Source organism: Diachasmimorpha longicaudata, chromosome 5 (assembly GCF_034640455.1).
Source record: "Diachasmimorpha longicaudata isolate KC_UGA_2023 chromosome 5, iyDiaLong2, whole genome shotgun sequence".
Taxonomy (NCBI): Eukaryota; Metazoa; Arthropoda; class Insecta; order Hymenoptera; family Braconidae; genus Diachasmimorpha; species Diachasmimorpha longicaudata.
The window spans coordinates 3,646,605-3,672,762 of record NC_087229.1 but is presented as its reverse complement, the minus strand read 5'-3'; the positions used below and the strand labels follow the sequence as shown (position 1 = coordinate 3,672,762).

Below are 26,158 nucleotides of genomic sequence, written 5' to 3'. Positions count from 1 at the left end.
TAAATTTTAAATCTCAATCACAACATCGTGAGGCACTTTTTCAAGAAATTCAAATTGCCAAAAGAAGATTTTGGTCACATTCTCTGACAAAATTACTTTTTCCAACTGCAATGTACATAATACCTTTGACGACACCTTCATATTTCCAGACATCCATTCTGGTAATATTTATTGAGTGAAAAAATAAAGCACAAATTAATAATAGTAATTATTATTATTACTATTACTGTAATGTCATTCAGCAATTGTTTTATTGATTTGATGTCATTTTTCACACCTCTTCTCAAGACACCACAAATTCCTGTCAAGATTCATAGTTTAATTAAATTTATTACGAACGATAGAAAATAATAAACTTTGAATGAATAATGAACACCTCGTGTTGCAATAGCAACACTGGAAAAATTATCGAAGCACTTTATAGTGGATATACCCCAGAAAATGAAAATAATTTTATAAACCCTAATGGCAGTGACTCCTTGATTATCAAATCTTATACTCTAATTAATAACAATGTCGAGATAGTCATTATTACTTGGGGAGCAACAATAGTGTCGATTAAGTATCCGGATAAGTATGGAAGAGTGGTGGACGTTGTCTTGGGATTTGATAATTTAGACGATTATATGAACTCTGAGGCGAATTTGTTCATTGGTTGTGTACTGGGACGATGTGCTAACCGAATAAAAGATGGAATTCTCAGGATAAAAGGAAGAGATTACCAATTGTCTTTGAATGATGAAAACGATCATCTTCATGGAGGAGTGAGATTTTTTTTTCTAGTATTTCTGATAATCATAACGAAAATTAACGAGTTTTGTTAATTACGTTTTAGGACTTCGATCTTAAGTTTATCCTTTCAATTTTGCAATTTTTGGCAGATCGGAGGCTTTGGAAGGCGGAATTGGGATTCTCACATCAATGAAAATAATTTAATACTGACGTATTTAAGCCCAGATGGAGAAGATGGTTACCCAGGAACTGTTTTAACGATTCTAACATTCAAATTAACGGCAGAAAATACTTTAGACATAAAAATGCAGGCAACAACCACCAGACCAACATTGATAAATCTCTCATATGGGTTATTATTTAATTTGGCTGGACACAATGCTGGAGAAGACGAATTGAAGATGCACAGTGTCTCCCTTAATTGTGACCGCTGTATATTTACAACAAATGAAGATGGAATTCCGATTAATAAAAGCCGTAGAATAGGCGGAACTTTATTGGATTTCCGAGTTCAACGACTTCTGGGAAATGAAAAGAGTTGCATGCTATTTGAAGATAATTTTGAACAAAATTTATGTGTAATCCGTGATTGTGAACCTGCATTGACGTTCGTATGTCGTGCCTATCATGGAGAAACTGGCAGGTGAGAGGAAAATAATTATACAAATCATTTTATGAATCTCATTCCAAAATAAAATAATATAAGCTGATATAAGATATAATGATAGACCACATCAAATAAGGATTCGGAATAGTCGACAGTGATTTAAATAAAAATTTAGAGTCTTGGAAGTATTCTCCAATCAACCTGGACTACAGTTGGACATGTGTGGAAGATTCCCCAGCGAAAATGACGCGGAGGATGTCGCATATGGAACACTGGATGCTCAAAAGTTCGATGAGCTTGCTAGTTACAGTAGTTTTCTCTCGGCAAATGGAGAAGAATACATCAAAGGTGAAGAAGATGAAGATTCATACGAAAATACAAATTTTCTATTTCCCAAATCGCGAATGAACTTTATTCCCGGAAAAAAGGGTGCAAAGTACATGAAATTCTGTGCATTTGGTGTTTACCCACAGAATTATCATAATTCCGCAATCGTAAGTACAGTGACATAGCAATTTCTTACTGAACAATTAATGTAGCGATGGAAAATAAGTGGAATATTCTTCTATTTTTTATAGAAGCACATCCCGAGTGCTGTGGTGCGGCCCGGACAAGTCTATCACCACCATTTGGTTTATAAATTCGGAGTTCAGCTTGAAAATTCTCTTTAACTGTAAATTAAAAAATGCGAGCCATGGCAATAGATGGAAATATAGAGGGGAGAAAAAAAATAGCAACTTAGGATGGGTGGAAAACCTTGCAAATGGGCTTTCAGTTGATAAATCAAAATTACCAAAGGTCAGTATTTAAAAAATATAAATATGTTTACGAAGATAGTGAAATGAATATTCTTCTTGCTCTTCCTCGTTTTAAAAATATAAGACTGAATACGCGCCCCGCACGCCCGATTTGAGGAAAACGTCTTACGCCTGAAGTTAGTCCATTGCCTATAATAGAAATAATAGACAGAGCAATGATTTTTTTCCAATATTTTGTCTTTGTTTTATATTGTTGTAGTCCAGCTTACACAATCATAAATTAATCATTTTTTCAATAGAAAATTTTAAAAAGAGCCCATCATTTCGAATTAATTTTTCTAGCTGCAAAAAACCTGGCCACATCACCAACAGTCGTGCTAAACTCATCGCTAATATTCAATGTCTTTTGTATCCATCCAGGAAGAGCTTTACATTTATTTGTGTACCTTCTATCGATCAGGAGAACAGTGGCGTAATCATTTATGTGTCTAACAGCTCGTCCAATACATTGATTCACCGCTTTCATACAACTATTTTCATAGTATTCACTACCAGCTCCGGCTCTGACATTCTCATTGAGATATTTCATTTTCTCCTGTAGCTCAGGCGATTTTATATTTGGATAGGGCATCCCCACGACAATAATGCATCGGCCTAAGTCGTCTGAGAAGTTTAGACCCTCACTGAGTTTTCCTCCCACAACACTGAAGAGTAGCGAACCGTTCTGGGAGCCTTTGGGATGTTTAATTGACTCGGCAAAATTTTCTAGTATTGAATTCACTCCAGAGGATGATTTTGGCTCTCTGAAAACTTGCTTCTTGTGGGTTAACTTTTTTATTATCCCCGAAGAGTCCAAGTGCTTATAGAGACTCTCCTCGTATTTGTAAGATGGAAGAAATACGACAATTCCTCCCGGAACTATGTTTGTTATATTTATCAGAGTCCTCCCCACCTCGTTTAATAATGATTCGTTGTCACGATTTTGGTAATTGAAGTCGAAGGGGATGTTGTTGGGACCTTTTGTAACAATTCTTGTCAAAATATTCTCTTTGGGTACCACGTGATCACAGGAAAAAGTAACGATTCTTTCGAGTGGAGCACCCGCTTCGATAAAAAGTTGGTCCCGAAATTCGGAAATCGGCTCCATTGTTCCTCCTGCCAAGATTATGGAACGAGCTTCTTTGACTGGAAATCGATGCAAAAAAACATAAATATTAAGTGGGGAATGACTGCTTACGAAATACTCATTCAAGAGCGATTGGTTCTTGTCAAAATTGAAAAGGGCTGTTTCGAATCAAATTTACAAAAGCAAGCACAAAGAACTTTCTGGTAGTCTATTTCAGGAAGTTCCAAACTCACCAATATCATGAAAATGAGCTGCAGGATTCATCAACAAAAATTTAATAACACTCTGTCCGAGGGTAGGCCCCGGAATGACAAAAATTCTTCCATCAGCACATGCACTCTTCAAAGACTCCAGGAACCCAACAATTTTGATTAAAGGACTCTTCAGAATATTCTCCTCAGTTCCAGTATCGTTTGCTTTCGGTGTCTTTTCACAATTTTCATCCAAACTTTCTCCATTTTTCAATAAATTGAGAAATGCCCCAACCCCTACTCGTTTGTTCTTAGGCGGTGCTGGATTTGGATGTATGCGCAAATCTTCCTTGTGTTTGTCTACATAGTTTTGTAATTTGTGAACCAGTTTCGACGTCTGTATGAATTTAATTAGCTCGAACATGTTAACACTGTCGATTTCCGCCGTTGTTTCGAAGTTCTCGAGAGTGTATACCTTCGGCCCTTGATCTTTTTTCATTGTATCGGCCTCCGAACTTCTTGTAGTGCCTCCCAGGATTTTTATGAGTTTTTTCAAACAAAAACCGAGTTGATTCAAGTACAAAACATTCTTTGCAGAAAACAGATTTTCAAATCTGAAATAAAAGTAGTGAACATAAGTTATTGAATGATGGTTATTAAATTGATTACAATTATTGAATTTATTTCCAATGAGTAATTAGGAAAGTCTTTTTGCATTGTATATACTAGTTTTTTTTTTAATAAAAATATTTTGCACATCAGCTCCTTCAATCGTGTTAGTCATGGTTTCTTTGGTATTCTTAAGCTGAAGAAAATTTGTTTTCCACTAATTTTATAAGATTTTCAACTTGAAAATGAAGAGGAACTCTCCCTTTTCATAATTATACCCTTTTTGTTTGTGAATTAATTATCACACCTTTTCTGATACTGGGATAATTGACTGAAACAATGCAAAATGTTTCTCCCGGTGACAGTAGTACTGTGCATCCTCTCAATGGCCTCCAACAAATTATGAGCTTCATCAATAATTATCACATTATCCTTTAAATTAATCCCCGAAGTTAGTCTCGTATTTTTATGTAGAATACTGTTGTAAGGAAGAACTATGACTTGTCCATCCTGTAGAGACTTTCTGGAGGCATAATAAGCACAGGTCTGGATTTCTTTCGCAGTTTTAACAATTTCCTCGATATCGTGAACTGTTGTAACAATATCAGCAATCAAATAATTCTGTTCTCCAGGATTGTAAGGGCAACAACTGTTTGTGGTTTTCGATCTTTTAAGGTCTTTTTCTTTTTTAGACGTTGTCTTCTTCGACCTTTGCAGCTCCAGACACTTTTCATTGATTAAATCAATATTACCGAGTCTTTTTACGGCTTCGTTGACACAATAATTCTGTCTGAAACAACAAAATCATTAATTACTCATGATTGTCCCATCTTAAGAAATTAACATTTCCAGCGAGCTTTTCATTTATCATTTTTTTAATACCTCGAGCCTATCGGTACCAAAGAGATTTCCTCCGAGTAGGGGCTTTTCTTCAACTCTCCAATGAACTGACTCAATTGTGAATGAGTTCTTGAGCACAGGAAAAACTGGATATTCCTCACCTCATTATCCTGCTCTTCGTCCTCATCAGATTCATCAGATTTAGCAGCAAGATCTTCCAGTAATAAATCATAATCTGTCTCACCATCTATTTTGTCTTTGTCATCTCTCTCCAAAATGTTTTCACTAGTGTTTCCATTATTTGTTTTCTTCGAATGAAACACCTTCTTCTTTTGTTTTAATTCGAGTCTTGTCATTGCTAATTTTTTCATCCCTTCTTTCCTCTTCATTCGACTTTCAAGGGCTTCTAATTTTTGCTGAACAATTCTTCTTTCCTGATTGACAATCATCTGCTTAGAGTGATCATCAATCCAATCGCCAGTGGACTCCCTCTCAATAACTTTCAACTGCTCATCTAATTCTTTGATTCTTTCTTTTATATTCATTTCATTTTTCTTCTCATGATCCTGCAACCACTTCAAAGCTCCAGAAATTATAGACATTGTTTTTCCAGTTCCAGTTGGGCTCTCGAATATCCCCAAATTGCCTTCATCTAGGCAGTTGTACAAAGACTTCATAAAATCTCTCTGGATGTTATAAGGGGGAAAAGGAAATGGAAAATCTGTTTCCTCCATTATTCACTGATTTACTGATAGAGTGTCAATGATAGTTATAAATTTTTTTCAGTGAAACTGGTAACGAAATTCATCGATGCACTCAACATTGTTTATGTTTGTTGTATCCAGGTTCCCTCCTTTTTTGTCTCAAGTGTCGCCATCTTATATTGTTGTCGGCTCACACTAAAATAGGTTATGAATTTTGAAGGGACTGTGTTTAGGCTTCTCGAAAAGAAGGCCAAAGTGCAGCCGCATAATTCATCGTTTGATTGAAATAACCGGGGTCCAATTATTAGTGATTGATAATATTCAAGAAAGTGAGTAAAAGAACAAAAGTACAACCTTATTAACAACAGCGGCTAACTTGAATTCTCAGACTTTCGCCTAAAAACGTAATCATAACCTTACTTTCTGTATATGCTGAGAATCACTTTCTCCCGAAAGGAATAAGAGAAGAGTTGGATCATATTGGGGAGAAATTTCCATGGAAACGTTTCCACTTTCCTTTTTATTAAATTTGAACCAACTTGTCTCACAGGAAATGTAAAAAAAGCAAGTGCAAAGACTATAAACAGTTGGGTATACCTATTTTGTTAATGATCAAGAGAGAAGACAATGTTATTACAAAAACAAATTATAAATATGACGTATTGAAACAATTAAGGTTTTGTGGCTTTTTTTCACACACACAATAATTAAACCGTATCAGACAGGTAGTAACGTATCAAAAGTCAGCTGTAAAAATGAGCTGAATGAATTTTCGCTTAATAACTGATTCCAAACTCCGGAGCTTATTCTCAGTCAACTTTGAGTTCATTATCACAATATCCAATTGTTCATGACATTTTTTGAACCTTATTATGAAACAATCTTGATGTTCAAATGCATTATCTCGAATCGACATGGCCACATTCGCATAATCGAACAAGTCCACCAAGATTCCAAAGCTTAGGTTTTGTGCTAATTTAATGTGCAGAGAAAGCTTGCTCCTGTGCTAATTTGTTTTTGTGACTGAGAGAAATAATATTACACTACTAATTATGAGAGGGTGTGTCAGCTGTCAGAGCAAAGCTGCAAGGAGCATAAAATGATTTTAAAGTATGCACACCAGGCATAAAGTCTTAACATGTAGATTTATAGTAATTTAATCAACTCTCTAAGAGATAAAAATTAAGTCTCTAATCTTTATTTTCTCAGAGGAGTACGAACCCCAGAAAGATCACCGCGTGAACGACCCTATAGCTTATTATACACACGTCGCGTGAGTCACACCCACTGTGTAAGCAACCGCGTGAACAACCGTACGAACGACAACGTGAACCGGCGCCCGTGGCCAAATTATTTTAATTTACTTTATAATAGGTTCCTTTTTGTTTATTCTGCCTGCAATATGGTTTATCTTGTGATCAGAGAGAGCACCACTGCGAAGCATTTCAGAAAAGTTTATATCGTTTCGTTTTTTATTTTGTTTTCGAGGTGGAAGTGGTCGAAATCCTCAAGGGTTGCTCAGTGATATCATTAATGCCTTGAATAACAAATATACTAATGATCAAATGATAATTAACTCCATCATATGGAATTAAAATAGAAACTATTTCTTATTCTAATTTTAGGAGCACCAACATGACGGCAGTAACGCCCGGGCGTGTGGTCAACCGGTCGATCACCATCAATCGTCCGATTGATATGACATTGAACCTCGATTGTATCGAGGAACCCCTTTCCGAGGCTCAACTCGCCTTTAAATCTCGAATTCAAGAAGACTACGATCGTGTGATAGCAACTCTCGATGAAATAATTAAGAAAGACAGCGGTCAACTGCTAACGCAAACCAGCACCGTAAGTGGCTATCAATATTCACTTGGTCCTGGTACGTCATCTATCCTGAAGCAGACGACTATAAATCAATCGCAAACCGCCAAATCAATTAAGCTCAATGTTTTAAACAATTCTAACACCCCCCAAGGCAATCTCCAACTAGTAATGGATCCCCGAATGGGTTTAATTCTCAATACGGTAGCCCAAAATACGACATCTACTTCGACACTATCGTCCCAAGCCCCAAAAGTCCATCAGGCCCATTCAGTAACTGAGAATACCTCAGTTACTCAACCCACCAGTCAATTTACCCGTGCAACACGTCAGAACACGATTCGAGCGAAAATCCTTCAGATTCAACAGCCCGATGTGATCGAGGAGCATCCGCCACCTTCGGAATCCGCTCTTCCAGCACCTGTTGTTCCTGCTGCCACTCCCGTAGCCGCTCTAAAAGCTCCTCCACCCTGTACTTCGTCCCATACCCCGGTTCAAAGCTTCAACTCATCAAAAGTCAAGCCACCCCAACGAACAGCCGTCGTTGTTAGGCCAACAGAGCAAACCTGCATTGGTGGCATTGCAGTTGGTAACAAAAACAATTCAGACAGCATCGATGAATCAAAACGTCATCTTCCCGATGGACGTGAGATTGCCTTCAATAAGATGAATGGAGGAAGAACATTTCCATCTCTGGTGGTTGTAGCAAGGCCCTTTTTGAGAAGTAAGGAAGTCTCACCGCAGACAATTTCGAAAGAACGCAATGAGTTGGATGCCAAAGTGAAGAATGTACTGATGTTCTCAGCAACGAGATTTGCTGAGTGGTTAATACAGCAGGGATTGGTCAAGTCGGAGCAATACTGTGATCAACATGGCAGCCAAAAGTCGAAACTCAAGCTGGGAATGTACAGCCACTGCGGCTCCTTTCCATACTCCGGGGGTTATGTTTGGATATCCAGTTGTTGTCCAGATCGATTTGTCTCGGTTTTTTCTGGATCAATTTTTCAGGGAGCTCCTCACACACCTTCAGTCTTACTTAAACTTATCTATCATTGGTCTTGTCAAACTAATGTACAGAATGTTGTCTCCTGGGTGAAGATTTCCAATGTCTACGTCAAGAATTTCTACACAAATTTGAGAAGTGTTTGTACAGCTGCTGTTTGGGACAAGAGTTCATTGATCGGTGGAAAAGGAAGAAGCATTCAAGTGGGAGTTATAAGTCTTGGGACAACTTCGCAGGATGGAAATCTACGACAAGTGAAGGTTGAAGTACTTGGAATTTTAAATCCCGATACCGGTGAACTAAGATTGAGAGCCTGTGAACCGGTTCAGGATAACGATCGTACTGTTAAACGAAGATTTAATAATATCCTCCAGCCTTTGAAGGATTGGGTGGATAGAGAGTCGAAAATTCTTACTGATTTCACCGTTGACAAGGGCATTCTCCATGATTTAGGATTCAATCAAGTGGTTCAGGTGGCGTACAATAATCAGACCTCACGTCACCAGAATAGTAATTATCAAGTGATGGAGTACCTTCGTAAAATTGTTCCCAGAATGTTTCAAAATACACTGAGCCTCCTCAGCAGGCAAATGATTCAGCAATTTCTTGATGAACTCGTCTGGAGGGAAATGTTCGGTACAACTGCATCCCGAGCATTTCACAGTATTATTAGCCACATAGCTGAGCAAACTCGGGCTTCAACAGGTGAAAATCTTCTGGATCGTCTCAGTAAAATTGCAGCTAATCCATTTAATGACTGGTCTTACTCGCAATTCATTACAAGAGATTCTTTCTCTACCAATGAAGCCCGGGATCCAATAATACTTTCAAGTGATACCAACGAACCCCAAATAGTTACTCTAAAATCCTCAACTCAGCCCACCAGAAGAAATCGAAAACGTGTGATGAATGCTTCAAATGCCTCGGACGTAAAACGCCACAGTCCAGATATTAGAATCGATATAAAGGATTTGGAGAAGGTTGAACAAATTCCCCTTCATGAATTTTATTACGGAACAATCGAAGGTGATAAGTCTTTCTCGAAGGAAGAAAAACGTTTTGCCTCGTTCACGTGCTTCCTCTGTCCCACCATCATGAAATCAAATACTGAAGTTATGGATCACATGATTAAACACGTGCCTCATCGTGTATCAGGACAATTACATTCACACGTCTGTCGATACTGTTGTGCGGCTTTTTCATCCAGGCATATGATGGTGACGCACATCGCTGAGACACATAGTACTTTTGGTAATATCGATGGACATATGGTTGTTTGTGGAATCTGTGAACAAAAATTTGCCAATTCAAATCTATTAGTAGCACACATGGGCACAACACATTCATCATCGGAAATGCCATACCGCTGTGAGAACTGTGGATACAGAACATCAAGTCATAAAGATGCAGTTGATCATTTTTATAAGGTTCACGAAAGAGGGGATTCCCTACAATGTCCTTATTGTTTAAAGATAATGCAATTTTGCATAGACGGAGTTGCTATTTCTGCCAATATTCAGGCTTATTTGGTACACATGCAGCGACACGTACTCAGGAGGGAGCAGGGAAAGGGGAACAAGTGCTCCAGATGCTGTCTTTGGTTCAATCAGAAGAGCTCCCTCAAGCAGCATCAAGCAGATCTTCATATACCCTGGGTTGGCAACAAAGATACGCCTACAATATCCGACGGAAAACGCATAATGATTCCTAAATTCAGGCATCAATTGAAGCGAATTGATTTAGGTGCTATTCCTCCAGAATTACCGGACGAGGAGGAATTTCACAGATGGAACAGTCCTGTTATTGTTAATGTACCGAATTCACTGTATCATTTTCGTTGTCAAGAGTGTGAGGAGGATATCGATGAAGAGGATCATTACCCTGGAGAGCAGAAGTGTAATCAATGTCGGTATGTCACGTGCTGTTGGAGAGCTTTCAAAGAACATCAACAGCAGATTCATAATGAACGACCTATGACTAGTCTTATTGTTCCTTCTCCACTCATTAATATTCCACTTGAGAAGAAAATGAAGTGCTCGTGCGGGTATGGAACTAAGGATGGTAATTTATTGGCTACACATTTTGTTAAGTGTAAAAAAGTGTCGGGGGGTATTGATGGCCGGGGCTCAACGGGAATGCTCGATAGCCTCGGCCTTGTACCTAAAAATGCAACATGAAGACGTTGATGAAAATCGAAAATACATTTTTTCATGTAATTATCATTTCGAGAAAATTAATGATTTGTCTATAATTGAGGGTGAGACTATTCCAAATTGATTATCCTACATATAAAAATATGTCATTGTGCCCATTTGATACATTAGTCTACGAATAAATCTTTATCATCATTTTCATCATCATTATTATTATTGCCGTGGCTTTATTCATTCATGTGATTTTTTAGAATTTCTAAAATGAATTATTAGACAGAGAGATCTGACGATTATTCTGGAAATATTTATGCGAAGATACCCAGTGATTCGATTGGAGAGGAAATTTTTTTATTTGGACATTGCAGGATTTTGCGTTATTACACTTTCAAAGATTGTGACCGAAGAGTAATTCTGCCAACAGCCATGATCGGGTGTTCTCCTTCGACGTTTTGAATCATGTCCATTATTTGTCCCTTTGTATCAATGCCAAGTAATTCAGGTAAATAAATAAGCAATTAAATTGTTTACGCTTTATGATTTTTTATTTTTAATAATGTTTGAATTTTTACGTAAGAATTATTCCCGGCTGATGGATAAGTCAAACGATAGTCAGAACTGAATACTAATAATAATGGCCATATATGTTATTTTCATGATTTATCAGAAAAAAATTACAGACTTAACAAACAGTTTAAACGATTCATTCTACTGTTGTTAGTAACTTCCGAATTGAGGTTTAATAAAATTTAACCAACTCCTTATCATTCTCTTGATTCTACCAATGTTTGTGAATGTGTTAATCTTGTCCTTAATTTTAGTATTTTTACATTTTTTTTTGCATTTTTGTCGTTTAACATTTTTTTATTACATTTTTATTTTTATTTTTGTCTGCTGAGTAACACAGATGCCGCACTTGTTAACGTCAATACTTCAGAGTTAATCGATTAGGAATTATGTGTCTTATAACGAACTATTACTATAATAAAGGAATAAAGGAAAATAATATATTGTTGATTCAACTGAGATGCATCAATGACAATTTAAAGGATTTTATCAACTTTATAATGAAAAATGTCAAAAATTATCGAGTCACTATTGGATTGTAGAAATCAATTCATCCAAGATGAAAATTCACGGAGAAAACGTATCAATAGTAAATATTTCAGCAACTATCAGATTAATTAAATTCCTTTGAATTTTTTCCATCAAAAGTAATCGTAAAATGCTTGATAAAAGTAATTGTAAATTTTGGATATTCATTATAAAATTATATCAATGCAGAAAAAATGTAAATCATGAAATAATAATCGTAATTGTCATTGAAACACCACGGAAAAATACAAGTATAATAATAAATTGTTCTACCACTCAATCCTAAAATACATATTACTAAATTGCCGATAATACTTGTAATGCATCTTACAATATAACTAATAGATTCCTAAATGTACTCATTAATTAATCGACAGATAATTCCAAACCTGCCACAATAATTAACACTGAAATTTAACGATAACAAGTTTTTTCGAATGGCAGCAAATACAGATGTGCATAATCCATGAGGATTTATTTCGCATCATATATGATTCAAGCCACTCTGAAATACGTGGGGAGAAAGGAAAAGCTTTCTCTGTGAGCTTCTCATTGAAAATAGATGTTAATTCATAGCTTCAGAGAATGAAAATTGAAAGCATCTAGATCTACGTTTTCGCAACTATACTTTGTCGTTTATCTCACGAGTTTAGTAATTAATTTATCCCTTCGAGGTTTTGGATTAGAGATTCTAATAGTAATTTTTCCTCTGCAACGTTCGTTCGTAAGTAAAATGGTTCGTTGTTACAAATAATTTTAAATCCTCGGGGTAAGTCTGACGAATTTGTCAATATTCTACCCCTCTTTACGAATATTGAATTTTCTCTCGAAATGGAAAAATAAGGATGCTGCTCAGTAATTTTCGATAATATTGGTTGTATCGAAAACTACAGCACATGCGCGCGCAGCAGAAATCAAAATTGTAATAATTTTTCTTTCATTATTTTTCCCTTCCGTATGGATGCCGCGTTGTGTTTAGCACTGCGCCAATCCATCCGGAAGCGAAAAATAATGCTAATGACGGCCGCGAAGGCTTCAAGAGTTTTTCTTTCATGCTGAGGATTTTCTTTCTTTAATTGATTATGGATTTTCGAAGGGATAAATTCGGGAGCTTGATGAATTACTCCACGGCGTACAACATGTAGAGATTACCCGAATCACAATTGGGTGGAACAAGTGCATGATTCGGGGGCAGGACGTTGAAGCCCAAGAACATGAAGGTACGAACCAGCATTGCTGAAATAAAAAACACACTTTTGATATATTTGTTACCTTAGAAGGACTGTTCCACATATTTACAAGTGATTGGTTCAGTTTAGACCTGGAACATTGTCTGTAAACGGTTCCCTTGATCTGTCTCGAAGAATTTCCTTGAATTACGATTACTCACCTCGATCAGATCGATATTTGCGTAGACAAACGACAATGTTTTTGCAGTGAAGTACCTCCTCTGCGTACTCCAAGAGTGACACGAAGCCCTCCTTGGAGCCTTCGGGAAGAAGACAGCTTGGTACCCCGATGTAAAGTGTACCTCGCCATATCAGTGTCTCCCATTCGACTGAAGTTGTCTCGGTCAAATGTAGAGTGAACTTCAAACGTAGTGAATCATTATCCTTAATAGCTTTCAATAACTCCTCCTCCTTTAATCAGACAAGCACGACATTAATGAGTAAACTAACAAATGCAAAAGGTATATTAAATACTGATTTTTGGATGAATATGGTCCCTGTGATAAATTCTTTCCAACTTCGTTCTGCCGAGATGAATAACAAAATTATCAGAATAATTGGAAAGTTACTTTTTCCGTAGAATTTCATTTTGACGGTTTACTACCGTATTGACACATTGAGAAATGTTGCATGCTTAACTTACTGAAACAATGTGTGAGCTCACAGAGAGCTGACTCTGTTTAATCCCCACGCCGCGGCTCTCTGTGTTGACTGCAGATACAGACAATGCGGCATGGGGCGCATCAGGACCACCACAGAGGCCCCACACCCAGCGTTATGGAGTAGTATTGCTGGGCCCCAATGCTCTCTTCAAGAGTTTCTTCCATGGATTTACTTGATGAATCACTGAAACAATTAATTCACAATAAATTCAACTATTTATTATACACGAAAACGTAACTAGACTTGAATTTTCTACAAATATATTCATGAGCAATACCACTAGTGCCTTAAAATGACCAGATATGTTTGGACAGCTTGGTTGTCTAGGAAAATCTGCTGACTGTTTTGAAAAATTTGGCACACTTGTGCCTAGACAGACGAATTAGAAAATCTATACCGCACGTCTTTCGTATGAAATTTCACATTCTCAGGTTCGTTAAGGGCGAATAATGCATGTGCCAGGGTGATGTAGAAGTATTTGTTCATACAGTGTCCATTTAAAAAGGAAATTCTTCGCATCTGTTTGTCCATTAGATAATCGACAGAAATTTTTAACTAGCTGTTGACCAATCCCCCCCCCCTCCTCCCTCTCCACCATATTCTATTTAACTGCACTTCATTGTTGACTTCAATTTACCCTGAAATGATTGAAGGTCAACTCCTACTTATTCCGACTTAGTAAACTATTCCCTGCCAAGTTTTCGAACACAATGACTAATTCAACTCTACGGCGTAGTGATAGGACAAAACGACTCATGCCTCATATATTCATATACAGGATCGTATTATCTAAAGATCAATTTTTCTTGTCTGATTATTTTTAAAAATTGTATTCGAGTCATGGGCTGTTACTACTACACCACTGATTCGATTACCCGTACCTGCACCAAAAATAATAATAAACTTGAATAATGACGTGAGAAAGTATTTGAACTATGAAAACAGTTGGATCGATTTCTCATTGGCATGCGGTTAAAGTAATATGTGGCGATCGAGGATAACCAAATACTTTGGCTATTTTTTATACCCAGGAATTTTGTTATTGAAGCGAGAGGAAACGGTTTAAAAGTCCTTCGAAGAAAAAAAGAGAAAGCTCATATTCAAATAAATTCATGAGGAGTTTGACCTTTTCAATAATCGACGTAAGGTTAAATTACCTAATGCAGTAATAATCATCTCTCAACTTTAATTTGAAGTCATTAAAATAAATATTTAAGTATGATTTTTATTGCATGGGTCCCTTGCTTGTACTATTTCATCTTGTTTACATAAAAAATCTGCTGAAAAATTTCCTCCGTGATCCCTTGTTCCTGAAATAATGTTATGGAACTAATAACAATGTCATATCACGTTCATTCGCTTTATCATAACAGTTATCTTATCTCGATTTACCACTCGACTCATGAGATTTCAATAGTTTTCCCAGGTATTGCTCTTACTCAGACTTCCATAAGCTTAATCACATTCCTATCATAATGCGTATCAGAGCTAAATTACGCTACGGAAATGAATATCTGGTTAACAGGAACCTGAGATGATAAATTTTTATTTTCTTCTGTTATTCGACCCTGAACGTCGTACGAAATGACAAAAATTCCAGTACAGTAATAGCTATTCAAATTTAATAACAGAAAAATATCTCTATTGCTCCAATCGCCACTGAAATAGGAAAAAAACAGTTAGAAAATTTAAGATTATTTCGATACAGCGAAATTTTCAACTGCCTCATTCCGATATTATTGACACATTTTTTAAATCATAGAGAATGAGAATTTCGGCTTCACGATTTTGTATGTGCGACAATCTATTGGTATCGCTTCCTAGAATTTTCAAACAAATCTCCATGAACGTTCTGCCATGTCGTCCCTTAAGGGCTCGAATGACCCATGTTATTTTCTCCAATTTATTCACCAGCATGAAACATGTTCAGAAATGCCTCTCTATCCCCCTTTAACGCATTAAATATCGTCCCAGTAACATTATTTCAAGATGGCGGAGACGTTAATGAAGGTTTCTGCGACAATAATAAAGAAAAATATCGGAACTTACCAATTACTAGAAATTAAACTCGGCATAGCTTGATCGTTTTTATTACTTTTCCAATTACTCAACGAAAGAACAGAACTAATACTCATACTTCTTTTTTCGTAAAATCTTGATGGATTTGATACAACTCAGAGTAAAAATCTCCTCAGCTTTTGCTTTGAGAAAGAAATAATAAAAATGTGGTTGTGTAGGTACACGTCACGTCGTAAGTTACGTTTCCAGAATATGGATACTTTCACACTAGGAACGGTTGGAATGACTATTGGGACTTCAGAGAGAGAGTTGGTGTGTGGAGTTTACCTGTGTGTTTGTTGGTACATATGTAAATGGCAGCACTGAACTATTAGGCTTATTGTTATCGTATTGGCGTGGGGGTAACAATTTCCCCATCTAAGGATTTTATTTTGCAGAGGCGGTAGACCTGTTCGGTGGGATAAACAAACAGAAATTTTGTAGAAAATTGTCAGCAAGATGGGCATTCATGTCCTAATTATGTCTGCGCTATTAGTACTTCTTATTTTTACAATTAAAATTTTTTATTGGAACACTGTCCTATCCGACCCTTTTCAGTCTTCTGTGTCACTGTTAGGTGTATAATTATGACGTTGAAATAGTTTTTTGTCTCATTTTAATCTACAATTATTCGTACTCCCATAATATTTCGCGTTTTACTTGATTTTTCATCGTCGTAATGGTGTTCTAAAAAAAATGACCTCAAAATTAAATTTTCCGCTTATTCTAGTAACAATGGCTACTCATCTGAGATTGTTGATGCTTCTGGAGTGGATTCAACCACTAAATTTCGTAGCGGTGGCGTATGAACTACGATAGTGGATGTGCTTGTCGGTAAGGAATGACCATGGGGTACATGGCAGCCAATGCATGAGGGGATTTGCGAATTTTCTAAGGCTTCCTGAATATTCTAAAATCCATTTTTACGTTTTTCGCAAAAAAAAACCTTTAGTCCAGTTAGCCACGTTTTCCGTAGTAATGCCTTACCGACAAAGACGTTCACCATCGTAGTTTATACGCCAGCCCTACGAAAGTTGGCGGTAGAAGGCGCTCCATAAGCATCAACCAAAGGAAATTGTCCGTCGCTGATTGTGAATGGTTTGGAAAGTAAAACACATGTGGTTGATTATTTTGAAAAGTTTGAAAGGCAAAACGTGTTCTAGAGGTTTAATCATCGACTTTTCAATGACTTAAAGAGATAAACAACGTTGTGATTATGTCTACCTGTAAAATTCATCACGTCAAATTTTATAATTTGGCACCCAGGTCTATAACGTGTCTTTCTTATGAGAAAACAACAAAAAAATTGGCACTTTCAAGGTTAGTTCAGTATTATTGGAGCGATAAAACGATTTCTCCAGCAATGTTTTATTTATAATCTATATTATTATCTATTTACAGTAATACAGCTTCCAATCAAATGTATTTCTTTAGCACATCAAAATTATCAAGTCTTGCCCTCACAATATAAAAACTCACAAAAAATACACATTATATACTTCTCTGAGCTTGAAAAAATGTTCTCGTATCTTATATTCGTAAAACCCTACATTATTGTTGAAAATTTCCTTTCAGAAATGACAATTCAATCGAGTTATGGAATGTCTCCCACACTCCCTTCCTGGAGCAAGTAATCCCTGGGGACCCACGAGACTCGATCGAGGCCCTCCTCTGGATAGGCCCATATCGTCTTCTTTCTACAGGCCTCCGTGGCTTCATAATCGAGTACGATCTAATCAGTTTAAAACCCAAGTATTCTCAGTCCATCACCGGAGGAGCAGCCTGGTGTCTCGACGTAAATCCTCTCCACACTCGTATTGCCGTTGGTACAGAAGATGGTTACGTTAACACCTTCACAATAACTCAAGACAACCTCGTTTACGAAAAGATTTTTGACAAGCAAAAGGGCAGAATTTTATGCTTGAAATGGGACAATACAGGTGATATGATATTTACGGGTTCAAATGACACTGTCCGTGTCTGGAATGCCAACTCAGGTCACGCAATTCACAAAATGACGACGGGAAGAAAGCAGAACAAGAAGGAGACCATTGTTTGGTGTTTAGGAGTAACGAGTGACAACCACGTAATCTCTGGCGATTCAAGAGGAGTTTTATTGGTTTGGGATCCCTCAGTAGGAACATTAATTGAGAGCCATGAGTCCCACACAGCTGATATCCTCTCATTAGCAGTGTCCGAAGACTCCAATATAATTTATAGTGCTGGAATTGATCCAGTCATCAGAAGTTTCTCAAAAGTTCTTTTGAAATCCTCTGGAAGATATCAATGGGTCAAAGGAATCGAAAGGAGGCTCCATACTCATGATGTCAGAGCTTTAGTCGAAACAAATGGTAAATTATTCTCTGCTGGTGTTGATGGATATTTAGCGCAGTCCAGTTATCCACCCAAAAGTCTAGTAAAGTATCCTCCACTGCTCGCAAATCCCTGCGTCACTATTTGTCCGAAATCACGATGCATATTACTTCGATATTCTAATTATCTGGAGTTATGGAGACTCGGGACAGCGAATAGTATCAACTCTTCGATGAGAAATGGACACGCAAAGGAGAAAAATGGCACGATTTATCCTTTAGAGGAAGAACCTATCAAATTATTGGAGCTCAAGACGAAAAAAAATGAGGCCATTATTGCGTATGCAATTACGAAGGATTCAAAGATGATTATTTACTCAACGGAGAACTACGTTAGAGTATTTAATTTTGATATTGTTGAAGGTAATGCAATGCTGACCAAGAGCGAGATTAATTTCGGCATTGAGAGGATACAGATGATGTTGTTTAGTCCGAATAATAAACTCTTCGTGACTGTTAATAATGAGAATGGATTCAATCAGATAAATATCTTCAAGGTTGAGCACAAAAGATTTGAGCTGAAGTGCTCATTCAATAGTGCGAAACAAAAACTAAAAAATATTGGAGTTATTTGTTTTTCGCAAGATAATGAGTACTTGATCTGTGGAGATCGTGAGGGTAGGGTGGTAGCGTATCTGGTGGAGGAGTGCGATGCAGAAGAGCCTAAGTGCTGGCCACTACCGAGTTATCGATGTCCTGCAACGGCCGTGGCTGTGCAACAGGAGACCAACAACTTGGTTATTGTTTATGCTGATCATAAGGTAGAGCTTTCGAATAAGACTTCGCATTATTTAAACAAGAATTCTCGAGGTTTTTAATCTATAAATAGCAAGTGATGATTTTAAATGGAAGTCATTAGTTTATTATTTTTTCGACGTGGCGGCTGCCATCTGTATTTGTGGCTTCGTGACGAAAAATTATGTTGTCACTATGGAAAGTAAAATAGAAAGCCCTTAGGCCGTGCTTCGGTTGGCGTGGTAGTTCAGCACGTGAACACGACTTCTTTATTTTATCTCATGTGGTGGGTAGTACAGTATAGTACTATTTCAATCATAAGAAATTGTGATTTCTGTTACAGATTGTGGAGTACAATTTATTCAGACGTCAGTACACAGAATTCTCAAATAATTTGCAGACTCGCGTACCCAGTCACTGGCTGACGCGAACCTTCCCCATTATCAACATCATATTTAATCCTAATGACCAAAATGCTATTATTTTGCACGATGATACCACTGTTTACGTTATTCAGAAGGATCGATTCACAGATGAAGGTATCAAACTTGCAAAAACTGAGAGTCATGAGGAAGATAGTAATTCGATGTCGAGTTCACAAGGGCAATATGACTTTCAAGTAATTAAAAAATATAAGGTAATTATACAAATTTCTCAAAGGTGACCTTTTATCGACGCATTCTTTTTAAATTTTGGAAAGATCATTGAAATTAATCGATTTTCTTTACTAATAGATTCGAGATTTTTTTCCGTCGATATCCCATGTCGATTTCATATTTCTAGTTCCAATATATTTTATTTATTATTTTTACAGCATCTTGTACACCTGGAATGGCTGAAAAATGGAGAGCTAGTTGCAGTAGAAGTGAATCCCATTTCGCTGACCGAGAAATTACCAGCAGCGTTGAAACAAAGTTCTTTCGGTTGTTCATGAATGTTCCATTGTTTAAATATTATTTTTAAATCATCCTAAAAATATTAACGTTTGTTCTGTCATTTTGAACTCTCCGGGCAACGCTGGTGGGTCTATTGTGAAACGCGGAGAACTGTACAATTTTCCTAGTATTTCCAAGTTGCAGTCAGATGAAGATGATCGCCAACCAACCATGGCAGAACTGGTTTTAGGTATGGAGGTTGATGGCTTAGAAGTTATCACCTTCTCATTATTTACATTTTTTGATGAGGTTTTATCTTCAAGTAATTTTTCAGGGACTCCGAAAATCTTGCATTTATCCGAAAAAATCTGAAATAGTTAATAGTAAAGAAGATGGAGCAGTTTAATTCTTACGAAAAAATTGGATATTTTTACTTTTTGGAAATTTTCCTTGGCGAGGTGACCAAATCGCTCGTTCCATTCTTTCTGGGCGTGTTTCTCCAGACATGAAAGTTCTTTTCTGCAAAATATTTAGATCGAGGTCCGATAAACGTTTTCAGATATGAAATTACTTTGTTTGTGAAAAAAACGCTTCGAATATTCGATTATATTTTCACTGCATAACGTTGTCTTCTCTACTTTACCGAATATCATCCGAAGGGAAATGTATCTTGGATTTCTCCTGCAGTCTGATAGGCACAATCTTCTCTGACTTCCTAGTCTCCTCACCTCCATCCCTGCCTTCCTGATCTCTCTGCACGTCTTTTCTCATTCGATATTATCGAATAAGAGTCGCCGACAACAATGAGTCGAACGTAAAAACCTTTCTCGTTGTTAAGGATAATATTCCCGTTGGTTCAATACCAAGCTACTTTTTAATCTAATATAAAAGGGGAAAATTGAAAAAAAAGTGCCAGTAGCAGGTTTTAAACACTCGTTATACTCATAGTATCCAATTTTTAGTCTCTTGCCTTGATAATTTCCTAAATATCAACAACAATAAACCCTTCCTACTGTTCAGTTGAAAAGTAAGTAATAGGACGTCAGTGCATAGAAATTACTCTGGCATGTCTGGCCCCCTGGATCGTCTGAGCGGTGTCTAGCCAACATCCCCTCCTCCCGTCTCGATGATGAGGCACCTTCTCTTTCTATCCCGTCTGGCCGACGCGCCCGACCGACCGAACCGTTCATCCACCCATCCACCCACTCACCTCCAACCCTTATTGGTCGTCCCCATCGTGACAAGGGTGCAGTCTAGACCAGGCAACAGCTATATGACGCGTCGTATATGATCACTACAAGTTTGGGCATTTGAATTTCCCGCTTTTACGGTATCACCATTGAAGAGCTGATTGTCAATAACTGAATTTTCCCCAATGTTTAGTTGAAAATGCAGTTATGGTGCCCAGAGGGTGAAATTTGGGTTTCACCAAAATAAAAAAATTATTTTGGCTGTAATAAGAAAAGTTAATTTGACCATGTGATCACTCTCGGGGATGACTCTTAGTTATTCTTCGCAAACTTTATCTTTGGATTGTCACAAGCATTTAATATTATTGGCAATCTGCTAAATGTCTGGTGAGCTTTTCAAGCTTTATTATCTCTTTATCCCTTCGGAGTATCATTGTTACTGATTTCATCCGTAATGTTTTCATATCTGCTTAGACCGGATCTGAATTGGAGTTTTGGTCCTTTTCTCAGGTCTTCTCGGTATCGAAATAATTTCCCGTTGGTTATGAAGTGAAGCAGAGTTTCGACCACATCTCCGGTTGACTTTCTACACTAGTTGCGGTGGTGGGAATCTCTGAAGTCACGAACTACCTTAAATATCCTGATTCGTGGTTTATCGTGGTTGTGATGTCCATGGGGATGTTCAGCCTTCACCGGAAAACCCGTTGAGCTTCCTGAGGCTCCTCTCAAGTCGCCCACATTCGCATAGTCAAGTTAACATCCAAATTCCTGGATTTGTTATAGCTCTACAATTTTGAAAAAAAGAGGAGCTTTTGGAGGGTTCGCCTTTTACCACACGCAGTGCAGTTACTTGTCAGTTTGAGAAACATTGTCTAGCAGTTGATGCATTTGACCAAACAGTGGGGTAATTTTTAATTATTGCAAACGATTAAAAAATCATCATTTCCAGATGGTACGGTAATTTTCAATGAATTTTCTCTCCATTTAACATGCAGTCACGAACTTCACTTACGGTGTGACTATGTACAGTTACATAGTTAGAGATCATCAGTATGTACTCAAGTAATTACATATTGTCAACTAATTAAATTAAAATTGAATTTCAGGGTTTTTTGATTGAACAGGGCACTGACAATGTGCTTCAGGGGCAATTTGCCTTCGTAATTGGAATTTATCTCTCTTCCAGTGGGAAAGTGTGTGAACAGGCCAATATTCGATGTGTCACAGTGTGAACAGAGTAATTACCACCATCAAACTGAAAAAGGTAGCTATGTAACCATGACGGGCATCACTCAATAGAATCTCATGATTATTTCCCTCGATTTAACACAGTTTGACCGTAGTAATCTCTCAAGTAACGGGTTCTGCCTGTTTCTTCCGGTCAACTGTCATGATCGTTGGACTCTTGCGATTAGCCTGCTTGCGTTCACGGTTGACCTCTGAAGTCAACTGATTTTTCTAATTACCCTGTCTGCTTCTGCTGCTCGGTTCCTGTCAGCGTTTTATCCTTGTAATGCTTATCTCTTTACACAGAGAGAAAAATCTGAGAATATTTATAGCGTGATTACCGTAAAAATTACTGTGCTGTTTTACAATATCCGCGGAAATTATAGGCCAGAGACAAATTACTATGTCGCCTAGTAAAATCACCTTAGAATAACTTCTATATCGGCCAATAATCGGCTATATTAGGCGCTCATCCTTAACCAATCACAATGAGTTATCGGAAAATTACTGTGTGATCCAGTAAAAGTTGAAGAAAGGTTCAGTAAGATAAACTGACCTAGATAGGAATTTTTAAAATATTTCTAGGAATTGTTATTTATTCTCAATTAAAAATGATGACCCTTCAAATTTTATAGTTCGGTTCAGTAAATTTTACGAAGCTGCGTATCATTAATTACAAAATTTACTGCATTGCTAGGAATTTTTATGTGTGAGTAAAGCACATTCCAGTATTCTAGCAGGTTGCACCTCGATTCTAGTACCCAGCACAGTAATTTTTCACCGACTTCTCTCTCCGTCTACAATTAAAATTTTAACGCGAAAAAGGGATATCAAAAATAGTCCTTCAAATATCGGAATATTTTCCGTACTTTCAGAATATAAATAAATGAAAAAACATGTAAATATTTATGTACGTCTTCGTGCAATAGAGTAGTTCTACGTTGATGGAACATAAATATCTTAGACATGTTCACAATCACATTTTTATTACTATAAAAAATTTGCGGACCTTGGCATAAAAGTGTTGATCATTCAAGAATCGTCAGATGGCTATCGCTGAATCTGCAAAATACCGTTTTAAAAAAGACACTCAATTTCATCATTATCTCCTCAGTTCTCTTATGAGATATTAGTGCATTTTTTAATTTTACTGGTTGAAGATAAAAGCCAATGTCAGAATAATAATGCGTATTCTGATACCGAAGGTGATGCGTCTGGTTCGCGTCCGCCTGTCTGGCTGTCGGAGGGTCGATGAACCCCCTCCCTTTTTGCCCCCAACACCCTTAATTCCCTTATAAAACAAGGCCGGAAGGGCCAGTTTCTTCGGGACTCATAGGTATGGTCCATTCCTGCAATGATTTCTTTCCCATTATCTTCAATTATTTCCATTTATTTTCCAGATTTTTCCTCCTGGTTTTCGGTTCACACTAACAGAGTTTGCGTTGCGCTTTGTCTAAAGAAGGGGGAGAAAGGAACGGGCTCTGTCCCAGGAGGTACAAGGGGGAGGAGAGCGTCAGTCTAGACAGGGAGAGCAACCCCTAGCTCTTACCATTCTCAGCTCCTCTTTCCCTTCCCCTTCAGGGGCCGGGGGGAGGGAGGCTGTCGCCGCCTGCGCCAACTGCCACATCATTGACTTAGAAGACTGCGACCCCCTCACCCCCACCGCCATTTTTCCACCACCCTGGACTACCCCGTCGCTCTGGTCACCCTTTCAATGCATTCATCCGAAATCCTTTAACCTCTCCTTTTCTTACGATCTGACCAAGTCAAAGAATATTCTGTCCTCTGCCCATCGAGAAGATGAGATTGGACAGTGTAACTGTAACAATTGGAGGGATTCCGTATCAATGGACCTATTTATTTATAAACCAAATGTTCGATCGCATTCAATTTAAATATAATAGAAATGTTCCCAACTCATCGCAATAAATTATGACCCCAATAGACAAACTTTCTCAGAAATATCTGCCCTCAACATTTTTGCATTACATGTGCCCCCAATCATCATAACTTATTCTGTTATCACATGAGAAGAATAAAAAACCAGCGAAAAAAGTCAAAATTTAGTTTCCAACTATGAGAAAGGTATATACATGCGTAACTGCGATGTCAATACAAACATACATGTATTTTAACAATTAACATTCAGCACGAAGAAATATTTTTCCATAACTGCACCTCCTTTTCATACTTCAGTGATATGCAAGCGATGACGTCATACTTTACGATTGTTTTTGTAGCCCCCTAGAAGTAGAATAAAATACACTGACTGTATCAATTACAGTCCAATATACAATTTTTTTCGTGCAGCCAAAAAAAAAAAATCACAGTCTGGGCACATGTACAAATGTATATCGTGTAGGTACATATATTTAATCAACATATAACGTGAGCAATCTCGGTGGAGGGGGCGTCTAGACGCAACGTCATGAGTACGTATCTCCTATTATTCCCCTCTCGCCGCCCCCTTCTCGGCCGTTCAATGCGCTATACCATATGCGCACTTGATCAGTCACTGTTGATTTTTTTTTTTAGCGTAATCATATGTCAGTGCATTTTCACTATGTCATGAACGTATATAAACAATTTGATGACACAAGGCATCAGACAGTAAAGTAAATATGCTGATACAACTAGAGGTGGACTGGGTAAAGTGACACCGTTTTATGATTTGCTCTAATTAGCAAGATCGGTATATAAATATGGATATTTGAATTTCTCAAGGAACATGATATGTTAGGTGTTATTGCCCCACGTGGGGAATATAGGGCACCCCCAGTGCAATTTTTTAATGTCCCGCCTACTCGAAATGAGAATTTGATTAGTTGGAGGAGGCCAGCAGTCTTTGCTATGGTGGGGCGAGAACCTGACAGGGCGACGAGACTACGCCACGAGGTAGAAGGACACCCAGGTCTCTCCCTGGAGTCAGGACACACGAAGGCAGACCGAATGAAGAGGGATAAGCTCCTCATCGTGGGATATTCCATCTCGTCTTGGAGGAAACACATCTCCGTCAGTCCCATATAACCTAAGAGAGAAGCAGGGGATTCTGAGCTGTTTCACTGGTCTGTATACATTGTCTTCTCTGCCACTCATCATAACTACAAAACTGTCCAGAAGAGTCGAGTTGGGCGACCTCGATGGGAAGGCCGTGAGGAAAGCGTCAATCAATGGCCTTAAACCCGATGAGCCTGAGGGCCAGCGGAAGGATCAGGTCTCCGTTCACCATAGCTCTCACTCTTTCAGTTGTTCATTATTTTCGGTGGCTCTCTATTATCGATAATTGTGTAGAGGTCCTCAGAGAAAAGATTGCTCGAACTACATGTAAACACGACACGTCGTATGGAATGGGCCTTCCACACTCGGCTGATGGTCCGGAGGGATTGTTTGGACTGATCAGTGACCACCCGACGCGCCCCAGAAGCTCATGTCGGGGATATCCAAGTCTACGGGTAAGGGCAGTCGACGAGGTGAACCATCACAAAATGATTTATCGCAGACTTTTATTCGGTTCTCCACGGATTGGAAAATATTTTATTAAAAAAAAAGTTTGGATCCGAGAAATAACTTTCAGACCCATTTTGAAGAAGTTTTTGCGTTGTCATGTCTAGGAAACAAAACTAGAGGTCCAGGAGCTAGACGATTCAACAATTTTTAGCTGTGATGTACTCTCCATCGAACAACAATATTTAATACATCAATGGTATGGAAGATACGCCCAATGAATAAATACCACTCAATATCCCCAAACTTGAATCAAAAACAAGGGGAAAAAACAAGGAGTACTGCAAGGTTGTGCGGTTCTGCAATGCATTGTGATGAGGAAATACAAAAAAGGGCGGAGGAGACAGAGAAAGAATTAGGGAGACTCGTCCCTGAGATATGATAGCCGGTTATCACACAGCCCTCCTCCTCCTCTCCGTCGCCAATCTCCCAGTGTCTCGAAACTGCCTCGAATTGGCCCCCCTTGGCTCTTCCACTCGTGTCGTCTCGATCACCATTTTCACCGTTGCCCCATCCCTACCACCTTTGGTGTTTCCTTCTACCTAAACACCATGAGTTTATCCTTTCTCTCTTGCTGTCTCCCTATCTCCGTCTTTCTCCCGTTCATACCCATCTTCTCAGCTCTCCTTGCTCCACTCCACCCCCTCATCTTACATGGCCCCGACA

At 38.0% G+C, this 26,158-nt stretch overlaps 5 protein-coding genes and 1 long non-coding RNA gene across 6 annotated transcripts; 4 read left to right on the top strand and 2 right to left on the bottom strand.

Annotated features, from left to right (window-relative positions):
* Positions 1 to 120: 120 nt before the first annotated feature.
* On the top strand, positions 121 to 2,059 carry LOC135162254 (galactose mutarotase-like). Its single transcript, XM_064120493.1, has 4 exons — positions 121 to 764; positions 882 to 1,375; positions 1,515 to 1,833; positions 1,918 to 2,059. Exons 1-4 carry the CDS (start codon positions 369 to 371, stop codon positions 2,008 to 2,010), a joined length of 1,302 nt encoding a protein of 433 aa, XP_063976563.1. The 5' UTR covers positions 121 to 368; the 3' UTR covers positions 2,011 to 2,059.
* On the bottom strand, positions 1,827 to 5,740 carry LOC135162293 (ATP-dependent DNA helicase DDX11). The gene is made up of 4 exons (XM_064120581.1): positions 4,906 to 5,740; positions 4,331 to 4,813; positions 3,457 to 4,028; positions 1,827 to 3,282 (listed from the first exon to the last, which is right to left on the bottom strand). Exons 1-4 carry the CDS (start codon positions 5,595 to 5,597, stop codon positions 2,417 to 2,419), a joined length of 2,613 nt encoding a protein of 870 aa, XP_063976651.1. The 5' UTR covers positions 5,598 to 5,740; the 3' UTR covers positions 1,827 to 2,416.
* Positions 5,741 to 5,747: 7 nt separating this feature from the next.
* Positions 5,748 to 11,480, top strand: LOC135162291 (uncharacterized). The gene is made up of 2 exons (XM_064120573.1): positions 5,748 to 5,896; positions 7,193 to 11,480. Exon 2 carries the CDS (start codon positions 7,203 to 7,205, stop codon positions 10,569 to 10,571), a length of 3,369 nt encoding a protein of 1,122 aa, XP_063976643.1. The 5' UTR covers positions 5,748 to 5,896; positions 7,193 to 7,202; the 3' UTR covers positions 10,572 to 11,480.
* On the bottom strand, positions 11,068 to 13,710 carry LOC135162329 (ornithine decarboxylase antizyme 1). Its single transcript, XM_064120677.1, is given in 4 exon segments — positions 11,068 to 12,875; positions 13,030 to 13,279; positions 13,512 to 13,613; positions 13,615 to 13,710. Coding segments are annotated over 4 exon segments (549 nt in total). The 5' UTR covers positions 13,696 to 13,710; the 3' UTR covers positions 11,068 to 12,759.
* Positions 13,711 to 16,672: 2,962 nt separating this feature from the next.
* On the top strand, positions 16,673 to 19,678 carry L(3)72dn (lethal (3) 72Dn). The gene is made up of 4 exons (XM_064120591.1): positions 16,673 to 16,909; positions 17,165 to 18,722; positions 19,040 to 19,333; positions 19,511 to 19,678. Exons 1-4 carry the CDS (start codon positions 16,806 to 16,808, stop codon positions 19,628 to 19,630), a joined length of 2,076 nt encoding a protein of 691 aa, XP_063976661.1. The 5' UTR covers positions 16,673 to 16,805; the 3' UTR covers positions 19,631 to 19,678.
* A 668-nt stretch (positions 19,679 to 20,346) lies between these two features.
* LOC135162338 (uncharacterized) lies at positions 20,347 to 23,373 on the top strand. The gene is made up of 4 exons (XR_010298939.1): positions 20,347 to 21,148; positions 21,272 to 21,665; positions 21,868 to 22,025; positions 23,194 to 23,373. It is a non-coding gene; the product is annotated as an uncharacterized LOC135162338 (long non-coding RNA).
* Positions 23,374 to 26,158: the final 2,785 nt, after the last annotated feature.